At 39.1% G+C, this 26,154-nt stretch overlaps 1 protein-coding gene across 9 annotated transcripts in view; it reads right to left on the minus strand.

Annotated features, from left to right (window-relative positions):
* ANKS1B (ankyrin repeat and sterile alpha motif domain containing 1B) overlaps positions 1 to 26,154 on the minus strand; it is a 359,470-nt gene that overhangs the window by 283,792 nt on the left and 49,524 nt on the right. For all 9 annotated transcript variants that reach the window (XR_005557974.1, XM_039354033.1, XM_039354032.1 and 6 more), the window contains 3 exons: positions 24,052 to 24,168; positions 19,779 to 19,951; positions 18,005 to 18,145 (listed from right to left, as the gene is read on the minus strand). Coding sequence is in view for 8 of the 9 variants with exons in the window: in XM_039354033.1 (XP_039209967.1) it covers positions 18,005 to 18,145; positions 19,779 to 19,951; positions 24,052 to 24,168 (431 nt within the window). In the remaining variant the exon portion in view is untranslated. The remainder of the gene's footprint in view (positions 1 to 18,004; positions 18,146 to 19,778; positions 19,952 to 24,051; positions 24,169 to 26,154) is intronic.

Genomic DNA, 26,154 nt, shown 5'->3' on the forward strand with positions numbered 1-26,154 from the left:
TTTAAAATTTCAAAATGTAATCTTTTACATATATATAAAATGAATGCTTAAGTAACTTTTAAAGTAGGCAAATGTTATTGAAAATCTCTTTGAGAGTTCTCATATTAAGAGAATTGGATCTAGGATGGATTTTTCCTTGTTTGATACTTCTAACCGAAAGAAAGTTTTAATCAAAAATTTGGAAACCCATCCTTATTGACAAACGAGTCTCTAACACAAAGAATGACACCAGACCCACACTCACGAAACCCACACAGGATGTCACCACCACACTTCCACGCAAAAAGCAAACCCACACCCACACCGATGATGAGGCACGACCACAAACCAGAAGCCAGACCACAGATGCATCATTAGCCACTTTAAACCCCTCCAATCCATACATGAAGCAAACTGACACCCACCATGAAGACAAGGCACGACCACGAACGCAAAGCCAAACAACAGCAACACAGCTCACCATCTCAAATCCCCCTGCAACTCAGGCTAACCTGAGCACAACAAAGCCCCCATCCAAACAGAACACTCCCCCATCCAATCAGAACACAGCCAACCCCCCATCCAATCAGAGCACAGCCAAGCCCCTAACCAATCAAAACACACCTCCACCCAATCAGAACACAGCCAAGCTCCCACCCAATCAGTTCATACCCCCACTGGCAGTTAAAAGGAAGAAACAGCTATGATCACACATTGCTCCTAGAAGCACGAAGCCGAAAACACCAGCCTGAAGATGACGAATAGGACTTCATCGAAACGTCGCCAAGACACTTCCAATTTTATGTGGGAGAAAACCCGAATAACCAAAGACCTACACACACACACACACACACACACACACACACACACACATATATATATATATATATATATATAATGCTTAAGTAATTTTAAAAGCATGTAAAATGTTTTTGAAAATATATTTGCAAGTACTTGTGTTAAGAGAAAGCTAAAGAAAATGATGTACTAATTTAAAGAAAACTTTAAATTAGGGAGGGAAGAAAAAAAGATAATATTCTATAAAGATAGTTTGGAGGGTGGGAGCTAAATTCAATACTGAAATTCAAAGCCTGTATGTTAAGAACTAAAGAAAAAAAAGTATTAACAAGTTTTGATTTTAGAAAAGTACTTAAAGAAAGTTTAGCATTTTTCTTTAATAAAGGGGGGGGGGAGAAAAAAAAGTACTTTTCCCAGTAAAGTCAAAGAATTTGCGAAAGTATACAATATATAGTATACAAAGTATGCAGTATACAAAGTTAAGTATACAGTTAACTTTGTTAATAGAAACGGTGTTAGTTTACAAAGATTAGTAGGGGCAAATAGAAACATACTCTATACTATTTCCACAGCAAGGTAAAGCAGGAATGGTTAAATTGGTCATTCCATTTAAAGAGGAAAATATACTTGAGTATGTTTTTCATTTGGATACCAATTCTGAATTTTGTGCTTGTGATAAAAAATGTATTTTTGAATTTGGTTTTGTCAATTAGATAGAATTGTTGTTATAGAAATTGTTAATATATTATATATTATATTATTATATATATATCTTTGATATTATATTAAAGGCTTTATGCCTTTAAGAGCTTCTTAAGCACACTATGTGCACATGCCTCACTGCAATCGTTGTTTAACTGTTATGTAAATTTATGCGCATACTCCTCCCTTCTCATTTAGCCTTTTGCTCTGATGATGTTAACAGGTTGTTAACGAAAGCTCAGCAATTAATTAAAAAAGCCTTTTACCTTATATCCCAGAGCTCTTTATTTTTATCTGATTGACTTTAATCCCTCCCTTAATCTCTTATTTCTATTTTTTCTTTGTATTTTATATTTTATATATTATATAAATTATGTGTGTATATATATGGAAAAATCAGGAATACTTAAGCGGCAATAGCAATAGCATTTAGGTTTATATACAGGATTCTCTGGACAGTTTACAATGTAAAAGCATTGTTTGCTTATTGCCCCAAACAATCTGGGTCCTCACTTTACGAACCTTAGAAGGATGGAGGGATGAGTCAGCCTTGAGCCCCATCAGTACTGACCATTAACTTATAAAAACAACTTTTAAAGAACAAAAGAAACTTCAAAAAGTGCAGTTAAAACCAAGGCATACTTTAAAAAAACAATCAGAAAAGATAAAGACCCAACTTTCTGGCGACTCCTATCAGGAATTGCAATCTTCAAGATTCCTCTTCCTAGGTGTGTCCATGGTCATCTGAAAGTCATCTTGGGTGATTCTTAGGTGCTCCTAATCGAATCCGGAGAACAGCGCCACCAAAAAGCCAGCTTTGGCAGCAAAATCAGCTGATATTGGACAGAAGAAAAAGATCACCCTGCCGCACAGTATGACCAGGATCTTATTTTTCAGCTTTTCCAATCCTAGGGTCTTGTTGGGAAACACCCAGCCAGACAAGGAGGAGGAATCAAGTGAGAAATTAGTTGTTGCACAGCTGCAAGAGTACTGAGTCCCCCTCCCAAACCCCACTGAACCTTAGTTATCTGTTCCCTAGGGAAGGCAAGCAGTCTGGAAAGATTCCTGCATTATAAGTAGAATACAATAAAGTAATTAGCTTGAACTATACACATGTGGATCTGGTTGCTTGTACCTTACAGGCCTCTATATTTACTGGAGGGAAGGGTTAGAGGTAAAAGGGAGCATTTATAATTTTAGCATAGAGCAATAATATGGTTTACAAAGAGAAAATAGTATGATTTATATTCATCTTATTAGGAAAATGCTGACATACTCAGCTTTGTCACATGCCTGATGTGTACAATGATATGCAGTTACCTTTTCTCAATTTTAGAAGTCCCACCCACTAACACCAGTATAATGCTATTTTTCTATTCTTCCCCAGAAGAGCAATTATCTCTAGGGAACATGTAGAGCTGAATAAATTTGACAATCTCACTTCTTCCTCCATAAAGACATTTAAGTTTTTCCATTCATTTTTGTCTACTGAACTTAATCAAAGTCTATTATACTATGCCTACATCTTCTAGTTCTCTCTTTTATCCATCAAGATTGCTTCTCCCTTACCATATATCAATTTATTGAGCTAGGATGAGTGCTAAAAAGATAAATTTCCATTGTTGGAAGAAATTACAACAGCAGAATTAAAACCTGAACTGAAGAAATGTGGTTTTTTTCAGCCTTTGAACTGGCTCTCTATTGACATAAAAGATACAATGGATATGTATCATTAGTCTTTTTTGTTCTCATTTGTTTGGTTTTCTAATTTGCAATTTGTTTTCTATCTTGCAGGTTTTTTGTTATATATTCCAGTTCTTGGACTCATAGTAGGCAATTTTAAAAAATTGTTATTACTATTTCAGCAGAAAAAATTATGGTTCCTGAGAACTGGCAACAGGAAAAACAAAGTTGAGTAAATATTAGTATATTGATCAATCTTCCTTAGTCACAAATCCTATTTTTCAGTCCATTTGGAGAAAAGAACATGCTGTATACATAGGAAGAAGAGTGTTGTGTTAATCTATCTACATATTACTAAAATTCTGATTCCCATAACTTTTGAGTAAAATGGTGTGCCATAGGGCAAACTCTTTTGTACCAAGGTACCTAAAATAGACTAATCTACAAATTGCATCCAAAATCTAGGATCCATAACTCCCATGGAATCAATAGCTAATATTCTGAAGAAGTCCGGTAGCACTTTTTCAAATTATAAATTTTATTAAAATGCATAAGCTTTTATGAGCTGCAGCTTGTTTCACCAGATGCATGGAGTGGCTAAACCTAATGTCTACCTTGTCCTCCACATTTATACCAATACTCTAGTTGTCCTTTCTCTTGCTGGACTTTTGCCTTCACACTGATGAGAACATCACTCAGGCCCCAAAGAACTTTTTCCCTTCTTCCTAAAGCTGTATAGTTACTACTGATGTGCTGAGAATAATGCTTGGAATATCATTGATGTCCATTCAGATGTGTAAAAAGGAACTGTCAAGGTCAGAGAATAGTTACTCACCAGTTAATCATTTATTAACTTGAACTAATAATCAGAATCTAATTATAAAGTCTAACACACTTTGCACTATTATCAATTTCACCAAGCCCTTCATTGCATGCAAATACTTTCTACCCACTTAGCCTGTTGTTAGCCTTGTAAGGTAGTACTAACTCTATTTTTTTGTCTGAAAGCACCCACTCCTGTCCCTACTTTTACTGATCTGAAAACTAGAAAGTGTCCCTTCTGATATGCCACTCCTCGTTTGTATTCAAATTTCATTTATCAAACCATCGTCTAGGTTGTAGCTCTTCCTCTTGTCTCCCAAGATCATTCCCATCTATCATACACTGGTCAAGATTCCTGTTTGGGTTGAAACAATTGATGGCTGGCTTTTATGCTCAGGTCCGATTACAGGACAGATTAAACAACTACAGCTCACTATCTGTAACCACCAAGAGTCTCCTCAGCTCTATTTAACTTCCTACTTGAATTTTTCATTAGTCCTAAAAACTGTTTTCGGGTTCATAATACTAATATTCATTAGGACCATAGTGACATTATCTTAAACTGTATTGAATGCACCATTCATAAACGTTATGGAGTCATTTACATTAATCACTATGTTCTAGAAGATTTCTAATCTTTCCTCAAAACATTTGGGAAAGTAGAGTCCCAGACCTGATCCTGTTATCAGCCCTATAGTTATATAATTCACTGTGCTCTGGAGGTTTGAAATTTTTTATTAGTTTATCAGAATATAAAATACGAAGAAAATGAAAATAATGGGAAACTAAGGGGGGGAGGGGCAAAGGAAAAAGTATGGGTAAAAAGTGAAAAAAAGGTGTTGACTCCCAATCTCTTTAGCACAGTAGAAGATAATAGCACTACAGCCTCAACTGCATTCTAACCATTGCGCCACTACTGTGCTTACCTATTAATCTTTGAAGGGATCAGAATATAATCTTCTATGAATAAACCAGCTATTATTCATTCTTTTCTGCTTGCTTTCCTGCTCGTAACTTAAAATTGTGATGACCAAAGAAAAAAAGTTTAGCTGTAACTTTAAAAGTACTGCTCAAAGAGAAAAAGCCCTGGGGCTGCATGCCAGCAATTGTGTATTCAGAGCATAGTGCTGTAACAAGCTGTGCTTAACTTGATAGATAAGGAAATGTGTATTCAGATAAAGAAAAATCTTTAGCTGTGCAGAAACTATTAGCTTGAGAAAGTACATTAGCTATAAAGGGGGAAAAATTGATTAGTATGTGCGTGCCTTTTTCCCTCTGTCTCGCTGTGTCGGGGACAAGAGATTGGGAACATCCGGCTTTGCCTTTGACCAAAGAATAAAGCTTTTTCTTTTGCATTAGCCTCGTGTTCAGAGTGGGATTTGTTTAGCTTCTGAGCTGAAAAACTTTACATATTTCCTGACACCCGAACATGGGGATCAAGGGCCCCGTTCTCTTGGGGTAACTTACATTTAAGTCCCCACGAGCTTTCATTTTTGGATGGACAGAGAGTGTCCTGCCCACGCAGATTGGATGGTTGACTTTCCACATGGGACAAGCAGATATTTACTCAGTGAACAGATCAAGAAAGATTATTTTATTTCACAGGTATCCTCAATCAATAACTCATGGTTACAGCAGAGGTTCTTCTGGAATGTAACGGTAATCTGGATCCATTTCATAGGTAAAAGATTAATGGATTTCTCCATCCTGTGTACAAGTTACATGCTTGGCATGGAGCTTCTAGCCTTGCGGCTGGAACCCATGCAGAGAGATAATACAAAGGCACAAAGTCACGTAATAGGATGTCCTGCAATAACTTTTAACTCCTCCCACTGACTAGATAAGCTACAGATAAGCATAGACTAATGACTGGACTACATTACCCATAAGCCATCTCTTAAGGAAACAGCATTTAACCCTTTAAATGCTAAATACAATAACACAGTTCTTAAGTGTATGCTCTGGCCAGAGGAATACATACTGGTCCAGCACAGAGAGCCTTCTTGTAATCTCCAGGATGAAACCAGACCCAGTGGATCTTGACATCAAGAGCGCCTCCCGGGGCCCTTGCCCCTGGTGACTTCGCAGCCGAGGATGGAGGACTTTGCTGTGAGAAGACTAGAATGCCCTGGTTAAATTGAGGCACTGATGGTTTAGGAGGTGGGGAAGAGAGATGAACCTGGTGGTGAGTATAATTTTGTTAGGGGGGAGGTGGGGAACATTGTCTGAATGGAAGAATGAGATGGAGAAATTCCTATTAGAGGTTTGCTCCAAAGTAGTGTGGAGGAACAATCTGTGTTTCTGTCTCCCCGCAAGGGGAACAGCCGTTGACTTCCGAAGTGGCAGAAGAAGAGTGCTTGTTGAATATTTGGGGGCAGGTCCCAGTCCAACATACAAAGAGGAGAGCAGCTAGCCCCAATTCCAAGAGAAAGGAACCAAGAAACTCTTTAAGGACAATGGGAAATAAATAGGGCAGAACTGTTGGTTTAGTCATCTCATGGAAAGAGTGCACTCCGTTAGAATGTGTTTTTAGTAACCATTAAGATAGGTTTTAGTAAAAACAAACTTTGAACCTTTTGTACCACCATCTAGCCCACATTTTTTTCTATGGATATAGAAGAAATCAACATTTTAACTGATTATCTCAATACTCAAGGAAGAATAGCGGGAGAATTATTCCTCAATTGGACACTAAGACAAGACATCTTGAAACAATGTCATCTTAAACCTGCCAGATCCTTATCATCTAAAATTTGTCCTGGCCGGAAAGGGGTGGAAAAGGCTGTGCCAGAAGAAATTTTGGAGGACCAACCAGAAGAATTTCCACTCCCCTATAATTTAGGAACAAGTAATCCTCCTGGCATGGCACCATTGCCTCCAAACCCTCCATCCCTTTATCCCCCCCTTCCTCAGCCCAAGGAAGCAGCAAGTCCCTTTACAGCCACAAATAAAAAGGGATGGGAGTTAAGTCCCCCTCACACTAGTAAAAGAATACTTTATAGAGGACTTGATAGGTCATTTATGGCCCCTCTATTAGCCCCCTTCAGACAATTGCCAATGGGAAACAAACTTGTTTATGTTCATACTCCATGTACTACCAGTGATCTGTTCAATTGGCAAAGGGGAATATCCCCATACAGAAAAGCCCCTCAATCATATGTAGAACTGGTCCACAAGATTATGGCAATACACAGGCCAATAGTGCCCAATCTGCATATCCTACTCGCTGCCTTCTTGGGCCCAGAAGACAAGCGGCAGGTTTTGGAGGCTGCAGAAAAACATTACAAAACCAAGCGGGCAGTCATTAACAATCCTCCATTAGGACACTGACCTAAACCTGCAAATTTATTGGCTCCAACTTTTGAAGTAAATGCCAATGATCCTATAGGCATGGACATTTTGAGAGAAATTCAGGAAGCCATTATTCAAAGTCTCAGGAAAGGAGTGCCAAAAACTGTAAATTTTCATCGGGTATACCAAATTATGCAAGAGCCAAAAGAAAGCCCGACAGATTTTTTTAATCCATTTGAAAGACGGCTTCCGACGCTTTACCGACCTAGATCCAGATTCCCCTCAGAATGAAGTCATTCTCATTACCCCTGAATTGTATCTGAAGAGGGGTGAGAGGGAAGAAAGGAGAGGAGAGAGAAAAGAGTAAAGGAGGGGAGAAGGAAGCAGGAAGGTTGGAGGAGAAGAGGAGAAGTGGGGAGAAAGGGGAGGAGAGTGGTGAAGGAGAGGAGAGGAAGAAAAGGGAAGTAGGGAAGAGAAGAAAGGGAGAAAGAAGGTAGAGAAGAAGGAGTGTGGATACAGTGAAAGGGGAAATGGGCGAGCAACACCAAAAGTCATGTGTATGTATTTATTTCATTTTATTAAAAGTATCTTATATATGAATGTAAAAAGAATGTATGTTAACATCTGATAAATATTACGGTATATGTATGGGGGAGAGTTTGGAAAAATAAAAAATTATTTAAAAAAAAAAAGAATGAAATCTGTTATGTCCCGAGCCTTGCAAACGGCTCGGGCGTTTGCAGGCAGTCCCGGGCAGGTGCAAAGCTGCCCGGGACCAGACAGGCTGTCACCAGCGCCGTGCGCATGCGCGGGTGCTGGCGCGGGAAAAGTATCGCATTTACCCGGGAAATGTCTATATAAGAAGTTGGGAGGTTTTGGGAGCTGCTGAAGCCATCTACTTGTAAGCTGAACGCAGAATAAAGAAAACTGAGAACTTCAACTGCTTCTCGTGTCTGCTTCCCGCCACGGACTCAACACTGGCGACGAAGGTGGGATTGCCTTACACCGCCTGGAAAGGAAGAAGTGTAAGCTTACCCAAGTGAGTCCTGAGCGGCGGAACGGCGTCGACTCGGCAGCTACCCGCCAATCCAGTGCGCATTCGGGGGTAGGCTGGCTGATAGACCTGTCTCCTGAAGATGGCAAAAATCGGAAGGCTTTCGGAATTCGACGTCTCACATCCAGAGTGGTGGAAGTCATACGTAGCCAGGGTGGAGAACTATTTCAAGGCAAACCAAGTGAGGGAAGAGAGCTTGAAGGCTGCCACCCTGCTTTGTGTTTGCGGCCAAGACGCCTTCGACATCGCAGAAAACCTTGCAGCACCTGTTCCAGTAGAGTCTGTAAGCTACGCAGATCTGAAGAAGCTACTGAAGGAGCACTTCCACCCCAAGATGTCCGTCATCGCATGGCGCCACACCTTCGAGCAGAGGGATCAACGGCCCGGTGAGTCGGCCAAAGAATTCATCACCGCATTACGGAAGGCTGCCAAGCACTGCGAGTTCAAAGACCTCGAAGAACGACTGAGGGACCGATTCGTGTGCGGGTTAAGGCATCGAGATCTACAACAGAGACTTTTCGCTAAAGAAGAATTGTCCTACCAAGATGCCTTAAGGGAAGTCACCGCAGAAGAATCAGCAGGCGGCGCTGTCAAGAACATGCGGCCGATCAGAAACAGTCCAGAGGTTGCATCCGTGCACCAGGAAGACGTCCAAAGAAACTCCGAGGAGGATCCGGACGAGGAAGTCGACCGTCTCCACCCCACGAAGGAAGAAAAACAGAAGGGAAGCTCTTCAGCTCCGCTCACGTGCATCGGCTGTGGAGGTCGCCACAGGAGAACCGACTGCAAGTTCCGCTCCGCTACCTGCCGGGCATGCGGCAAACAAGGACACATTGCAGCTGTGTGTCTGGGCCGACGAAAGGTACAACCTCAGGAAGAACTGCACCTGAAAGGTACCAGATTCCCCAGCCAGAATAGGGTAGGTTTTTGCGCTTCGCGAAGAAGCATCCTTAGGACAGGCACACACAAGCCCATTAAGAAAAAGCTGTCACTCAAGGTGAAGCTACCAGGGGTTCCATTATCTATGGAACTAGACACAGGGTCTGCCTTTTCAATTATCTCCTTGCATACATTTAGGAAGATTTGTTCCGGTAGTGGAACTCAGGCCAAGTTAATGCCTTCTGACATTGTGTTAACAGATTTTCAAAATTCAAGAGTGTGTGTTAAGGGGGAGGCCACACTTAACGTGCAATACAAGAATTTTGAAGGTCCACTAGACTTATTAGTAGTAGGGGGTGAACGAACGAGTCTCATAGGACTCGATTGGTTTGAGGCCCTGGGGATACCCGTCACAGGACTCAACAGCTTACAAACACTCGACCTACAGGAAGTCTGCAAAGAATTTGCAGATGTTTTCAGCCCCCAGCTGGGCACATTCAAAGGACCCCCCTGTGTCCTTAAAGCTAGACCCCACTGTCACTCCCATTAGAATTAAAGCAAGAAGGGTCCCTTTTGCTTTAAAGAGTAAAATTGACACTGAGTTAGACAAACTGATCCAACAGGGAATTCTAGAACCTGTTGATTCCAGCCCTTGGGAGACCCCCATTGTCACGCCTCTAAAGGCAAATGGGGACATTCGCATTTGTGCTGACTACAAATGCACTCTTAATAAGGCATTGCAGCACCATGCCTATCCTGTTCCTGTGGTCAGTCATATTCTGGCCTCCCTCAAGGGGGGGGCGCGTTTTTGCAAAGCTTGACCTAGCTCAAGCGTATCAACAGCTGCCTGTTGATGATGCTGCTATAGCTCAGACTATTGTGACCCACAGGGGAGCCTTTAAGGTAAAAAGGCTGCAGTTTGGAGTGAATGTCGCTCCTGGGATTTTCCAAAGCGTAATGGAAAACACACTGCGGGGCATACCGGGGTTTGCCCCTACTTTGATGATGTCTTAATTGCAGGAGACTCCACACACATTCTAGCTGAAAGGCTAAGAGCTGTTCTGTTAAGATTCAGGAAATCAGGCCTCAAGCTCAAAAAAGACAAATGCAAGATTGGGGTGCCTTCTACTGAATTTCTGGGGTTCAAAATTGATGCTGCTGGGATTCACCCTGCTGAATCCAAACTGACTGCTATTTTAGAAGCACCTAGGCCAAAGTCCAAGGCCGAATTTCAGGCCTTCCTGGGCCTCCTGAATTTCTACAATTCTTTTCTTCCACAAAAAGCTAGTGTAGCTGAGCCTCTTCACAGGCTACTAGACAAGCAAGCAGTGTGGCGGTGGTCACAAACGCATGAGGGTTGTTTTAACAAAGTCAAGGCTTTGCTCACTTCTAACAGTGTACTTGTACATTTCAACGAGTCCCTTCCTGTGTGCATCGCTTGTGATGCGTCCCCTTACGGGTTGGAGCTGTCCTGAGCCACCTCAGGTCTGATGGAACTCAGGTTCCTGTTGCATATTACTCCAGAACACTGTCTTCTGCTGAGCGCAACTACACTCAGATAGACAGGGAGGCTCTGGCTGTTGTTGCTGGAATTAAAAAATTCCATGACTTTCTATATGGCAGGCACTTCACGGTCTTCACTGACCATAAGCCTCTGCTGGGACTGTTTACCACACGTAAGCAGACTCCCCAAATCATTTCCCCTAGAATGCTTAGGTGGTCTATCTTTTGTCTGCATATGATTTTTCCTTACGCCACAAGCCTGGAAAAGAAATGGGCCATGCTGATGGCCTCAGTAGATTGCCTCTGCCAGTAGTAGAAGCTGACCCTGCGCCAGCTGTCAACATTCTATCAATCCAAGCCTTGCCTGAGCTCCCTCTTAGTGCCAGGGATGTTGCCGCTGAATCAGGTACAGATCACACACTTTCACGTGTCCGTTCCTGGGTTTTGTCTGGTTGGCCCTAGTCCTGAGTTCAGAGTTTCTGGTCCAAAAGGAACGAGCTGTCCCTTTCTCAGGGTTGTCTGCTTTGGGGAAACAGAGTTGTCATTCCCACCTCAATGAGGACTAGGGTCTTAGAATCCCTCCACGAGGGTCATCCTGGCATTTTTCGTATGAAGGCTCTTGCGCGCAGCCACTTGTGGTGGCCTGGTTTAGATAAAGATATTGAGGCTAAGGTGCATGCATGCCACCTGTGCCAACGATCTCGCCCAGAGATGCCCCAAGCTCCCGTGCATAGATGGGAGGAAACACAGACCCCATGGTCTAGGGTGCACATTGACTACGCTGGACCCTTTCAGGGCCAGTTCTTCTTGGTCCTTGTTGACAGCCATTCGAAATGGCTTGAGGTTGTACCTGTCTCATCCACCACCACTGCAAAGACTATTCAGGTACTGAGGGGGATTTTTGCTGCACACGGGCTGCCAGATGTCATTGTGTCCGACAATGGCCCTCAATTCACTTCCTCCGAATTCCAAGCTTTCTTACAGGCAAACATGATTCGTCATGCCACGTCTGTACCCTTCCACCCGTCCACCAACGGTATGGCTGAACGTATGGTGCGTATCACAAAGGACGCATTGAAAAGACTCACCTACGGGGACTGGCATCACAGGTTGGCTGACTTTCTCCTTTCTTATCGCACCACACCGTCCACTTCTACAGGGAGAAGCCCAGCTGAACTTCGTTGGGGGCGTCAACTTACTACTAACCTTGACCGGTTGCATCCGGACAGACTGCCTTCATCTACCTCACATCCTAGGGCACCTAGACAACTACTTGTGGGTGCCCCGGTTTGGGCTCGCAATTACGGGCCTGGTCATACATGGGTCCCCGCTTCTGTGTCCAGGGTCACAGGTCCTCTCTCCTACGAGGTTGCCCTGGACAACGGTCGTGTCCTGCGTCGGCACATCGACCAACTCCGCCCTCGGCGGGACTTTTCAGATGAGACTCCTGGGTCTTTTCCAGGGGGGGAGGGGGACCCTTTGGAGCAAAGGGAAGGGCACGAGCTGCTGCCCATCTCCACTGATGGAGCCACAAACGGCCCATCCCAGGGTTCCGCGAGAGCTCCGAACAAGAATTCTATGAGCCTACCTAATTACCAGGCATCCACGCCTACTCCAGCCAGGGAGTCACCCCGGGGGCATACTCACTTTCCACACACATCACACAGCACTCCAGTCACGGAGGATACCCGGGGGCATCCCAACAAATCATTCCCCGCAAGAGAGCTGGCACACAATCCCCAAGGTTGGCCTGACCTTACCCCAAATCCTACAGGGGGTCAAACATACAGGGAGGTGGTCGAGGAACCAAGTCCCGACTACAACACCTCTAGCCCAAATCAGGGAGTAACTGAGTTTTGGGAAAGTACAGAAACCCACACAAGCCCGGACACAGAACGGGGTTCAGGGAATGGACAGCCTCCTGACAGGTCTTGGATGGACCTAGGAGGTTCAACAGAGACGCCCAGCAGTGGCTATCACTTCAAGGGGCCCGAGGGTCTACAGCTAGGCAGGTCAACCAAGTCACAAAGTGACAGAAGCCCTGGCCTGACGAGCCCGGTGGGCGAGCAAGCAGGCCAGGCAGCGGGGCACAGTACTTGGAAGGCACCAAGGCAAAATAAGGAGAACAGGCTCACATCTCCCTCCAGTCAGGGAACTCATGCTAGTAACCCAGAGCTGAGAAGGTCACAGAGAGCAAAGAAGTCTCCTAAATACTTAGAGGATTACATAACATTGCTGACTAAACAAAAGCCAGGTAACGATAGGAGCACTGAGAAGCAGAACACTGCATAAAATAAATGATTATATGTTGGTAGTAGTTTTAGCCCGGGGGAAAGGGGTGTTATGTCCCGAGCCTTGCAAACGGCTCGGGCGTTTGCAGGCAGTCCCGGGCAGGTGCAAAGCTGCCCGGGACCAGACAGGCTGTCGCCAGCGCCGTGCGCATGCGCGGGTGCTGGCGCGGGAAAAGTATCGCATTTACCCGGGAAATGTCTATATAAGAAGTTGGGAGGTTTTGGGAGCTGCTGAAGCCATCTACTTGTAAGCTGAACGCAGAATAAAGAAAACTGAGAACTTCAACTGCTTCTCGTGTCTGCTTCCCGCCACGGACTCAACAAAATCATTCTGAAAATGGGACAAAGCGCCCCTGCTATCAGGAGGAAACTCCAAAAATTAGATGTCCCAACTGCCCAAAAAAGCCCTGGGACTGCATGTCAACAATTGTGTATTCGGAGCATAATGCTGTAACAAGCTATGCTTAACTTGATAGATAAGGAAATGTGTATTCAGATGAAGAAAAATCTTTAGCTATGGAGAAACTATTAGCATGAGAAAGTACATTAGCTATAAAAGGGGGAAAATTGATTAGTGTGTTTGTGCCTTTTCTCCTCTGTCTCGCTGTGTCGGGGACAAGAGATTAGGAACACCCAGCTTTGCCTTTAATCAAAGAATAAAGCTGTTTCTTTTGCAGTAGCCTCGTGTTCAGAGTCTCATTGGCATTAGTTTAGATTCTGAGCTGAAAAACCTTATATCTTTATAAACTGCCATCATTTATATTAACACAATTTACTACACTCTCTCAAGATCTTTAACCTTAGAGGGGAAAAACCATTTTTTTAAAAACATCCATTTAAAAACTCCTGACTTTTATTTAAAAATATTTCTAATCATTCATACTTTGAAATTTACTTCAGTAATGTAATGTTTGAATGGAAACTACTCAAACATTGTATATAAAAGAAGAAAACATTTTCAAACCCACATCCAATTCTGATCTTTAAAATTAATGCTTAATGTTAGAATTATTAAGCCACATGTTGCTTAATTTACATCTGATTATGTATTTTTGTACATATATAAAACATGGCACTTCTAGTATCATTTCTTGAAGATACCCATGGAACAGAATTTCTCATCAAATTCCATCAAGAACTTAATTTCTATCCTCACCAATAAAATTAGCGTTGACCTATAGACGGAATAAGCCCACTTCTTTGATGCTACAGTAAAACAATGGACCCACATAAACACTATATCATCCAGGAAACATACAGATTGTGATGTATACCTATAGTCTTCCAATCTCCACCCAGAACACATTACCAAATGTATTGTCTATAGTCAGGCAATAATAACAGCAGTTCAAACTTTTACTTGAAAGAGATGCTAATAAGATAAATAGGTCAGAATGTGCAAGTTTCACATTAGGACTCAAAACAACAATAAAATAATGTATCACAGCATTTTAACTACCCAGGACATTCCATTACAGATTTCATAATAGCTGTTTCAGAACAAAAAAGTTCACCAGCACAATTGAGCAACAGACTGTTGGTATCAAAGGTTTGTTTCAGGTTTTAGATTTCACACTACCTCAGAAATGGATTTTTTAACACATTGTTAATTATAAAATACTTATAATCTATCCCATATATGTCCTCCGTGTGCAAAACCACCTGTCTTCCTCCATTCTTCCTTACCATCCCAATTTCAATTTTATGTTTTATGCATCTGATCAAGTGAACGGTAATTCACAAAATGCCTTTTAATAGTATTTGTTAGCCTGAAAATGTGCTACCAGATTCATTCTGATGTTCAGTTTAGGGAGACATTCTCAATAAACATGTATTCAACTTCTAGTACAAAACAGGGTCTGCCCAGATCCAGCCAATGGAAAAAAAAAAAAAAAAAACCTCACAGAGCAGTTGAAAGGGTCTAGAAACAATACAGCAAAACAGAAGGCTATTGATAGCCTTAAAAACTGAAAGAACAGGAAAAAAATACTCTCTTTTTTAAGCATATGAAAGATAAGTATAATCTTTGACAAAGATAGGAAATAGGGACCATGCTGGACTAAAGACTACTGAAAAAATAGTGTGCAAACTGATGAGCAGCCTAGAATCTGGAGTTCAGTGATCTTAAAGCTGTCTCTTGATACGAAGTAGACTAGAGTATAAACTATATCTCATCCTTTATATTTCTGTACAATTTATTTTCCCTACTATTTAAGTAGATACAAATACAGATAGCAAAGATGGACAAGACTTTGTGAATGGAGGCTAGAAATTTCTTTCTAGCTTATCGGGAAAATGATTTCAATATCTTTGTCAACAGCCTATATACCAAACAGTTTTCTTTTGTTACTCAAGTGAAACTTAAAACCTGTGCTATAAACAAGTACAATGACAAACTGAGTGGGTAGATGGTAGTTGCAATGTGATTAAAATTTCTAGCAATAAGTAAAAGTACTTCAACATAGCAGTCCTTCTTTTGTTAGTGGCCAGAATAGCTTATTAATCACATTAACATGACTGTGTTATATCAATAAAAAGGCTCCAGAAAAATACAGTGGTCAATGATCCCAATACCACTGAGAGATTTAACAGAACTAGGAAGAAATCTTCCATAAAAGCAATGTAATTTCAGTTCCATACCCAAGCTTGGTACCTAATGAAACAGGAACTAGATAACTGTTTCATCTAGGATTATTTTATAACTGCAGCTGCACCACCCCAAAGTGAAAGTTGGAGACTGGACAGAAGTTATCCAATACATTTTGAATGAGTAGTAGCTTCAAACAAACTTTACTTTTCAGTAACCTGTCTGCAGATGCATCCCTCAGCCGCTTAAAGAACTAAGATGGTCATAGGGCCAAGGGGAAGAACAGAGGTTACTGCCAAAAACCCACATCCTTGGAGTCTACAGCATTTTAAAAAATCCCAGATAATATTGCACAAATCCATATCAATTACCCCATTTGCCCTTGTCAAAGTGGAGTCTGGATCAAAACCATACAAAAGTAAAATGTCAGTAAAATGTCTTGCAAACTTGTCACAAAACTATGAAGAATTTTTTCCATCTATCTTTTCCCACCTACCATCTTAACAGTGCAGTTGGACATCATTATGAAGGTGCAATAAAAGTGAAATGCTGGCACTTTGCCATCTTTATTGCTATATGTATTCAGTAATACTAAATCCACATTTTCTGCCACCATCACTTAAAGCATTGCTTCTGATGCTTCATATCCCAGATTTCCTCAGTAAACCACGAAACCCCAACACTGTAAAATACAGGAGGTTTGCTTCTAATTTCCGGCAAAAACTGCCCAATAGCAAACAATGGGTGTTTGCTATGGAGCATTCACTTAACAATCACAGCATTTGCTTAACAACTGCTGCAGAAAAGATAATAAAAACAGGTCTGGTCACCTCTTTGCCAGGCTCAATTATGAGCTTAAGTCAAGAATTATTGTACTTTATTTGATCAATGATCAACATATGAAAATATAACACAAAAGTAAAATCCAATACTTAGATGAAATAAAATACTAGCATAAAAAGATAAAACATAATATAGTTACTATATGTCCAAGTATAAATCTGAAATATTACTGTCAACAAAGGAAAAATACATATCACCTAAAACAAGATCACTAATATATTAAACCTGAAGTGATGAATAAAACTGAAGTGGTTATTTCTGTGAGCAGTTATGACTTCATCATAGCAACACAGAATTTGGCTACTACATAAATGAATCTTTTACATGTTTCACATAGAAATTTTCTGGCCTAAATAAATAACTTGTAAATAAATAACTTGTAAATAATACATACAAAATGGTTTCAATCTCCCATGAGTAGGTACACACGATTAATGGGATTTTGGAGTATCTGCTTTGCAGCAGTGCAGATGGTAAAATGTTATGCCTGGCTTTGAAAAATGCTATCCTCGATTTGGGGAAAGTTAGATTTCTTTTAGATATTTTGCTGGTTTCCAATTTTTGCCCTGTTGGGCCAACCTATTAACTTTGGCCTAAAACTCCACATCTTTCTGGTGAGCAGTTGTTTGGTTTAGTCATTCTCTTAAAAAAATTAGTAGTATGGAAAATTCATATAATGCCAACTTTTGCTCTACAGCCTTTCCAGGGAGAAGGGAAATTGTCTGTTAAAACTAGAGAGGTCATCCAAATGGAAATTGGATTTTTAGCCAATAGTATCATCATCCTATCTCAAACATTAATTGGGCATTTGCTGTTCTATCGGGTGCAGTGAGGATTGATCTTCAAATTTTTGTTTACACTGATTCCAGTGCATTATTCTACAATATTCTTCTATAAATTCCAATTTATGTATCATACAGGATTGAGCCAATGCCTTGGCCTGAAAACATTTTAATGCTGCAGGGATTAACTGGTTTCTACTTGTGTAGAAGAAGCACTTAACAGCACTTGAAAATCTAAGTAGTATCTGCACTGTGTGATTTTGGTGTGTATTCCAGATGCCTTTAGAGTGAGTAACTACCTCACCTCTATTTTTTGCCCTCCTATTGTCCAGGATTATTGAGTTGTTCTCTTAGCAAAGACCACAATTTTAGATTTTTCAGAATTATATCCAGGTAATTTTGCTGCAGTATCAAAATATTGCTGCTATTGCTAGTTTCAGCTCTATATATGTTTGGGAAATTAGGGTGGCATTATCAGCATAGAGAACTGTAGGGATTGCGCACCTGTTGACAGTTGAGTTTTTTAATTTTTACCAAAGGGAATTTCTGGAAACTGAGTCAAAGGTATACTTAAAATCTCAAAAGGCCATGAAGAGGGAGTATTTCTTCTTATGGATGTATTTTTTTACAAAATGGAACCCACCACTGGGATCTATAATCTGACAGAAGCCACTTGGGAACAATGACATACATCATCTAAATTTTTTAGAGAACAAGGTTCTTGATGAAATTTTCCAGCATAATAATGGGAGGATACTCAAACACAATTTGTTTCTAAAATGATAAATACCTGAGTAAGACTGGAAAATCCAAGATTTCTACATCCATTACAAGGTGTCAGTGCTTCCCACAAACCTGTAGGTCCACAACTATTTTCAATTCCACCCTCTTCTTCCTCTTCTGCTTGTTCCAGATTTGTGGAAGATGATCTCTGAGGACAGAGTAAAGTGAATATGAATACTATGGAATTATATAATTTTTACATCTAAAGGAAATATATCAATTAAAACAGGTCACATTGAACTAAAATTCAATATAATTCCACCTAAAATTATTCTCAGTAATGTTACATATTAACATGGTGATTATGCATTTGCAATAAATTAGAAATTGCTGCCTTCTATAAGTGAATATTGTATTAAAATAATCATTTCTGGAAATTCCTATGTTGTCCTTATCATTTCTTGAACTCCTGCTTCATTTTTTATTATTTAATTCAACATGCTACTTTCTGAACTCTTTGAATTTCTTTCACTTCATTGAATACTGTAATGCACCAAATTTCCATAAACCATTAACTGATTCTTTTTTATTATCTTAAACAACATTAGTGACCAACTTTTTTACAATGAGGAGGACACAAATAAATTGAAGAAAAAAATATTGTAAATAAAACATTTTATTCATTGAAACAATACAGAATACACTATAATATGATAAATGCATAATAAAAAACATTTGTAACAATAACATTTTATATTGTAATTATGCTTACATGCCTATTAATTATTATTTAAATGAGTACAAAAGAAAGACTGTCCTCCCTAAAGGAGGATGATTGGTCACCTTAACATTAGCATCATTTTTAAAAAATAAATTGATTATGGCTTCCTGAATGCATATGGCTGTTTAATAATTTATGGCATTAGCTATATTATAGCATTAAATCTCTAGCCCAGAGGTTTAAAGATCAACACTACCTCCCCCGACATACCTATTATGTCTGGTAGTACATGCTAGGGTGAGCTTACCATTGCCTACTGTTCCCAGAGGCTTTCCGTACAGGAAAGATTACACAGCTCATAGGAGACTATCAATGCATGGTATTTAGGGCCCATTTATCAGGAATCCTTTTGGATTCATGCTGCACCAAAACCTGCCAGCTCTCTTAATAACTTAACCAAGAAACATACATTTGGAAGATCCTTCTATTGTATAAAATGGCTGATGCTCTTCTTTACTGAACCATACTGCCATCTACTGGAAGATCAATACCTAAAAATAAAATCTAGCTATTGTAATGTTTTAATTAAAATTTAGTTTTAGTCATAGGTTTGTTGTCAAATTTAGACATAATTAAATACTTTTGTTTAATGATTTTTAATGATATGTGATTTGTACAGAAAAACGATAGAATTCACTAGAATGCTGCAAATTGTTCCACAGAGAAAAATAGGCTTTGAGTTATTACTTGCTATAGTTACATCAGTGTCAATTTAAGACCTATGAGAATGGCTTGAAATATCTTTTCTAAAGGAAAATGATAAGTAAAGGAGTTTAATCAAAAGAAAAGATGGATAGAATTTACAAAATTATAAAAACAAAACAAAACAAATGGGCAGTAAGTTCCCAGAAAGTAGTTGGGGGAAAAAACCCTTATCTAATATAATGATTTCGGAGAGATATAGAAGAATCTTGATTTGCAGCTGCCACTTCAATTTATTATAACCTTTTTAATTATATTATTTTATGCAGCATATAAATATTTTAATATACAACATATGAAAAAGAATTAAATAATATTGTTAATCACTAGAATTGAAACTATACTCTTTCTCACTTACTATATTAGACTTGGCTCTGTTTCCATTTGCTACTACTTCTTCTTCTGATACTTTGCTAGCATCATCCAGATAATCATCTGATATAGTATGGCTCGTATCTTCTAAATAATCTTTTTCTTGGCAGAGCTTGATTTCATCTAATAGTTTTGATAATTCACCAGTCACAGCTTCACCTTTACAAGAACCAAAATATAATAATCAGTCACTAGTAAAAGAAATAAGTCAATATAAGTTTCAAAGTATGTTCTTTTTAGTGTAATCCAAGAGCAGAAGCAGGTGAAGAGTTAATTTGATATTTAGCATGTTCCTTTTTCTCTTTTATGTAGATTAAATAAAGAATCTGTGTTATACTGATATTATTTGATGTAATATTACACACATCAAATGTGTGGGGACTAACATGATTAAATAATGTCATTCTGTAGAATACATTTGAGTTATACAGATATGAGGGGAATTTGGAAATAAACCTCCATTTGGTTATCAATGATAGACACTCGCAGATACAGAACTTTTATTATACACATTAGAAAATTACAACATTACATTAATTTTTGACACAACTGCCATTCATACTGAGGCACTTGTCATAAGGTCTTGCAACAGAAATGTCAAACACAAGGCCCAGGGGCCGGATGCGGCCCGCGAAGTGGTTTCATGTGGCCCGCGAAGCCATCCTGGAAACAGTGAGGGAACGGCTCCCGCTGCCTTTGGCCTTGGCCCAGGCCGGCCGGGACCCAATGTACAATTTTTGTGGTGGCCATCTATGCTGAAATGCATTCAGTCTTTGCTCCACAAGGCCATCCAGAAACAGCGAGGAACCAGCCTCTGCTGTGTTGCCCCTGCCCCCTTGGTGCATGTTCAGGAGGTGTCACCCTTTGTGAGGAATGAAGAAATGCATCATGCCTTGGCGCTTGCCATGGTCCCACCCCCTTCTGCCAGAGACCCTCAGATCCGCCCCACTTCTGCCCAGACTCCCACAGGCATCCTTGATGCGAACGATGTAGAGCTGGCCATGCCCACCCAGCAGGCCACACCTACCCTGGCCACACCCACCCAGTCCCCCAAGGGCAATCGCAATGCTGATGTGGCCCTCAATGAAATTGAGTTTGACACCCCTATCTTACAAGGTTTGAAATTCCTTAGGAGTAATCACTTGGTGCCAAATCTGGGCTTGTCTGGGGCATGGGTTGTCTGAATTTTCGTAACGTTTCACAGTAAACTTCTGAACTATGGTCGAACCACGCTCCATGAACTTCACTAGCATCCTTTGGCATCTTCACAGTTGGGATTTTCTATGGCATCACTTCCAGTGTGGTGTTGGTTCATGATAATGCTCGCCTGTACCACCACTAGACACACCCAAGAACTTTTGAAGCAGTTCTGTTGGGATGTTTTTGATTCCACCATACATGCTTATGGTGGTTGAGTGTAATGTGGATGTTGCTCAGTTGTTAATTTTAAATATTCAATTTTAAATCAATATTCATTTTTTCTGTAAATTAAATTTTCAGAAATCCATTTGAAAAATATTTTTTTCATTAAAATACTACTTTATTACCATTATTTGGTATTTCTATATGGATTTGGCATTTTTGGAATCATTTAAAAATAATTACAAAGCTCTCACATTACTATATGGATCAATAAGCAAATTGGGGATCCAAAATGGAACTATTGAATTATGACAAGTTTCAGGCTGAACTGCCCATTTCCTGCTTTTTTCAAATATATAGAGATAGTGTATTTATCACAATATTGTAGATTTTAATGTTTCATTGTTGTCAATTATTTTCTTTAAAAACAGTTGTTTTATTACTAACAATTATATTCAAAAATTATTTTCAAAAATGTGTAAAATATATTTCACTATAAGTTCAAAGGGAGGCAGATATGGAATTTGAGTTATTGGATTTTCCTTTGCTCATCCTCACTCTTCTGCCAAACATAATTACAATCTCAGGATTTAAAATAGCTCTTGTGTGATTTGTATAGATTGGTTATTGATGCTATCAAGTCAATAACTACTCTTAGCAACCACATAGACAGATTTTTCCTTATTACAATCTGTCCCTAACCTGTTCTTTCAGGTCTTTTAATGGTGCATTCATCACCACTGTAACTGAGTCTATTCACTTTACTGCTGGGCATCCTCTTCTCTTTCTTCCCTCTTTCCAAGCATTAGAGTCTTCTCCTCCAAGCTAGGTCTTCTCATAATGTGTCCAAAATAAGATAATTTGACCTTGGTCATTTATTCCACTAATAACACTAGTGAGAATTCTGAATATATTTGTTCTATGATCTATTTGTTTGTTTTCTTGGTTTTCCATGGTATTCTCAGGAGTTTTCTCCCGCACCAAATTTCAAAGGCATCAATACTCTTCCTATCTTGCTTTTTCAAACTCCAACTTTTGCTTCCATCGACTGTCACAAAGAACACCACTGCTTGCATTATTCAGATCTTTGTAAGTTTAGACACATCAAAGCATATACATATCTTTTCTAACACCTGCCTGACCAAGTACTAGTCTATAGAGTATTTCTCAACTGCGTGTTACTTTACTATTCACCACTTCAATATCTTCATTGTCAGTTTTAAGATTGGTTTTTGTACCTATTATCACTAGTTTGATCTCATTTATATTTTAGTCCCAATTTCAGCTATTAAAGCAGCATAGTCAAAGTTATCAATTTTCTTCTTCTAAAATCACACTTGTCTTCTTCCAATTCAACTTCCCATAAAACATTTAGACTGAATAAATAAGGGAAGAATATTCAGCCTCGTTGTGCTGTTTGGGCAACCTGAAGCCAGTTTTTTTACCATGTTCTGTCTATATTAAGACCTCCTGACCTGTATATAACTTTCTCGTATGAACAATGAAATGTTCCATGATTTCCATTTTATCTAAGCATATTCCCCAGCTTGACATGATCAGTTGAAGCCCTTTTTTATAATGAAGCACATACTGATTTCTCTTTAATGTTCTTTGGCTTCCTCAGTTATCCAGCATACATCAGCATTAATGTCCCATGTTCCTCAGCTTTTTCTAAAGCGATCTTGAACACCTGGCAAAATCAGGGCTCTAATCTGTATTTGATGATCCTAAGCATTATTTTATTAGCATGTGAAATTCAGGATATTATACTATAGGTTACATTCTCTGCTAAGTCTTTTTTTTTTTTTTTTGGTATTGAAATGCACTGTATATTGACCTCTTCCAATCAATTGGCCATTGTGTTGTTCTCCAGGTTTATTGGCATAGATTGGTTTGAACTTCTACTGATTTTTCTTCTGTGCTTACTATATTTCTGTGGGTATTCCATCAATTCCTGTAGCATTCCAACTGGGTAATGATTGAAGTGCTGATCTAACTTTATTTTCTAGTACTAAAGTTTCTTATAAGTAGGAAACATATATTTAATATTGACATTAATACAGTACAACATTTCAGTATATTCCTTCCATCTTTGTTTGACCTCCTTTGAATCAATTACTATTTGTCTACTGATGTTTTTCAGAAAACTCCTTTTGAGTTCAGAGGTCTTTGAAAGATTTTCTTGTTTTTCCACATGTTTCCATCTTTGAAGTCATTGCATACATTGCTGGATAGGTATTTGGATCGTTTGCTTCATTTATCCTTTCTTCCAAAGCATTCAACATGCTTTTCTAGATTTATCCTTGTTTGGTGCTTTCTACTGTTTTTTTAAATTAATTTAACCATTTATTTTAAATTTTTAAACAGGCTATATTGATATTGATATAGCTATAAGAACTCTAAGAAGTGGGGAAAATGCTTTAAATTCTAGCTTTATAAACTATAACAAGTTTCTAACAAAATTTTGAGAAGATGGTTGGTACATGTCCAACGTGCACTAAATGTGTTGCCATAGCATACCCATTGTTAAAATGATACAGGAAAGACTGTGATGGTATAAACATCATTTTTTGTCTAAGTGAGAAAAGTTTGTTGTTTATATGGGAAGATTTTTAGTAGAAGTGTATGATAAATTAGGTCTACAACTTAACAAAATAAGGCACTTGGCAACCAGTAGTGATTAGTTAAAAGACTTAAAATATGCCTTAGAATATTTAAAACCCAATTATGTAATATATTTACAAAAATTAACATTTTATAAGCAAAGAAGAATATATTTAATTTTTTATTACTACATCTCTAGTAATTTGCAAAATAGGTACAATATCATATTGACTATGTTTTTGATTATTAACATTTGTTAATACATAACAAGCTACTGAGAATAGAATATTTACTTTTACTTGTTTGTATAGGAGACTCTTCTAGGGATAAAACACTGGATTGGTGATCTGATATTAAATATTCTTCTATGGATTCCTCTGGAACTTCTGAATTTTCTTTTTCTGTGTAATCTATGGTAAGAATACATCCCATAAATAAAATCTGAAAATTCATCTGACAATATTTTTGGAATTCTTCATATATTTTCATTTAATGTTCAGGTTGTATTTAAGTTATGTAGCTTATATTGGGCAATCATAATTCATACAGCCAATTCTATGATATTTCCTGATTTTAATGGGAATGAATTACAATTAAATATATCTACAACTGCATTCTTTCTGCACTAAATAAAATAAAACTTCATTTTAGTATAGTTAAATTTTCAAAGTTCTGTTACAGTATTATATCTATATAAACAAATGTTATGGGTAGTCCTTAACTTACAACAATTGAGAGTGGAAATTCTGTCACTAAGAGATGTGGATGTAAAGTGTGACCATGTCACCTAGCAATGGCAATTCCAGCAGTCCTAATTGCGACCATTAACCAACTCCCTCCATCATTAGGTGAGGAACTTCCTGTTGGCTTGCCACAACCAAAATCAGTGGGAAAACCAGCAGGAAGTTGCAAGTCACAGGCCAACGGGCAAGTAAGTAACTGCTATTGGGTGGAAGAAGGAGCAAGAGAGTATGAAATGCATGTAAGGTGCTACATAGGTCAGGTGCAGCAAGGGAGGATGCACGAAAGTGCAGAAAAGGCATGGTATGAGTCGGGGAGGATACACGAGGGTGCAACGGAGGGTTCAGGAGGGGTGTGTATATCCAAAGTTATGTGTAAGTGGGGCCACCTGGGTAAAGGAAGGTGTGTCAGAGTGTGAGGGAGTGCATGAGAGGTACTATGTGGATCAGGAAGAAGCAGGAAGGTTATGCAAGGATGTAAGAAAGGGTTGGGAAAGATGCAAGAAGGATTATTGGATCATTTTCTGCAGACCCACAAAGTTTTAAAGATAGGATTCTATAAGCCTGTTCATGCTTACTGGGGATCAAATCAGGATCCCTGACTAAAGGCAGCAAGTCATGTAAATATAGGGAGGTAGGATTACTTAAGCGTCCACAGCTCCTTCTTATTATCTCTGTATTTTTATGTTGGAATGCACATATAGAAGCTTTTTCTTAAAGTAAAATTAAATGGAGAACACATATCAGGTCATCCAGTATTGCCATTAATCAGCAATCTGCAATTTCATGATAACCAAGCAACAAAGAAAATAGAATATTAGATCTGAAAACTGAGTAATTTTCAGAACCTGTTAGAACTACTTAATTTTAAATATAAAATAACTAGGAGTTAGATTAGTACACTTTGGTACAGTTGTCTTGGAGAAGAGACTAAGGCAGATGCCAGACTGAATGCAACACTACTTGACAGCTCTAAAAGCTATGAAAATTATTATTATTTTAATGGATAAAATGAGCAAAAAGAAGTTAACTGTGTAGTGCAGAGGCACAAAAGCAGAGAAAGCAATACAGATCAAATCACTAAATGAAAAAGGATTGATATACAGAGATATAAAAAAAAAATACAAAATGTTAAGAGGCAAAAAGGTCCTAGAGTATACATTCTGGATCCAATAACATAGTTTAGGGTTGAATTGTGGAGTGCTTAGCGCTTTCTAGTTTGGTTGTTTGCTTGCAGATATTTTATTGCAATACTACTAGATAACATCATCAGTTCAACATGTATTGATGTTAGCTAGGCAGGTAATGAAAAATCTGCAAGCAAACAACTAAGGTCAGAAAGCACTTAGGATTCCACATGTTTGCAGTCATAACAAAATGGAGAGTAGATAAAAGAGCAGAAAACCTCAATTGTTTGTGACATTAAGGAATTGGAAAGGAAATGTTTATATACTGAGGCCGTTATGTTGATGCAGCTGTCCATAATTCTGAAGCAGCAGGAGATTCTCCAGCCTTCTATCCAGTAGTGGGATTCAGCCAGTTCATACCACTTTGGCAGAACCGGTAGCCAATTTTTTGTTGCCCGGGCCCAGAATGGACTTCCGGAAGCGGCATCCACACAGAGAACCAGTGGTTCACATATTTTAATCTTACCAC

Source organism: Crotalus tigris, unplaced genomic scaffold (genome assembly GCF_016545835.1).
Source record: "Crotalus tigris isolate CLP2741 ecotype Arizona unplaced genomic scaffold, ASM1654583v1 scf7180000018548.2558034, whole genome shotgun sequence".
NCBI classification, from domain to species: Eukaryota; Metazoa; Chordata; class Lepidosauria; order Squamata; family Viperidae; genus Crotalus; species Crotalus tigris.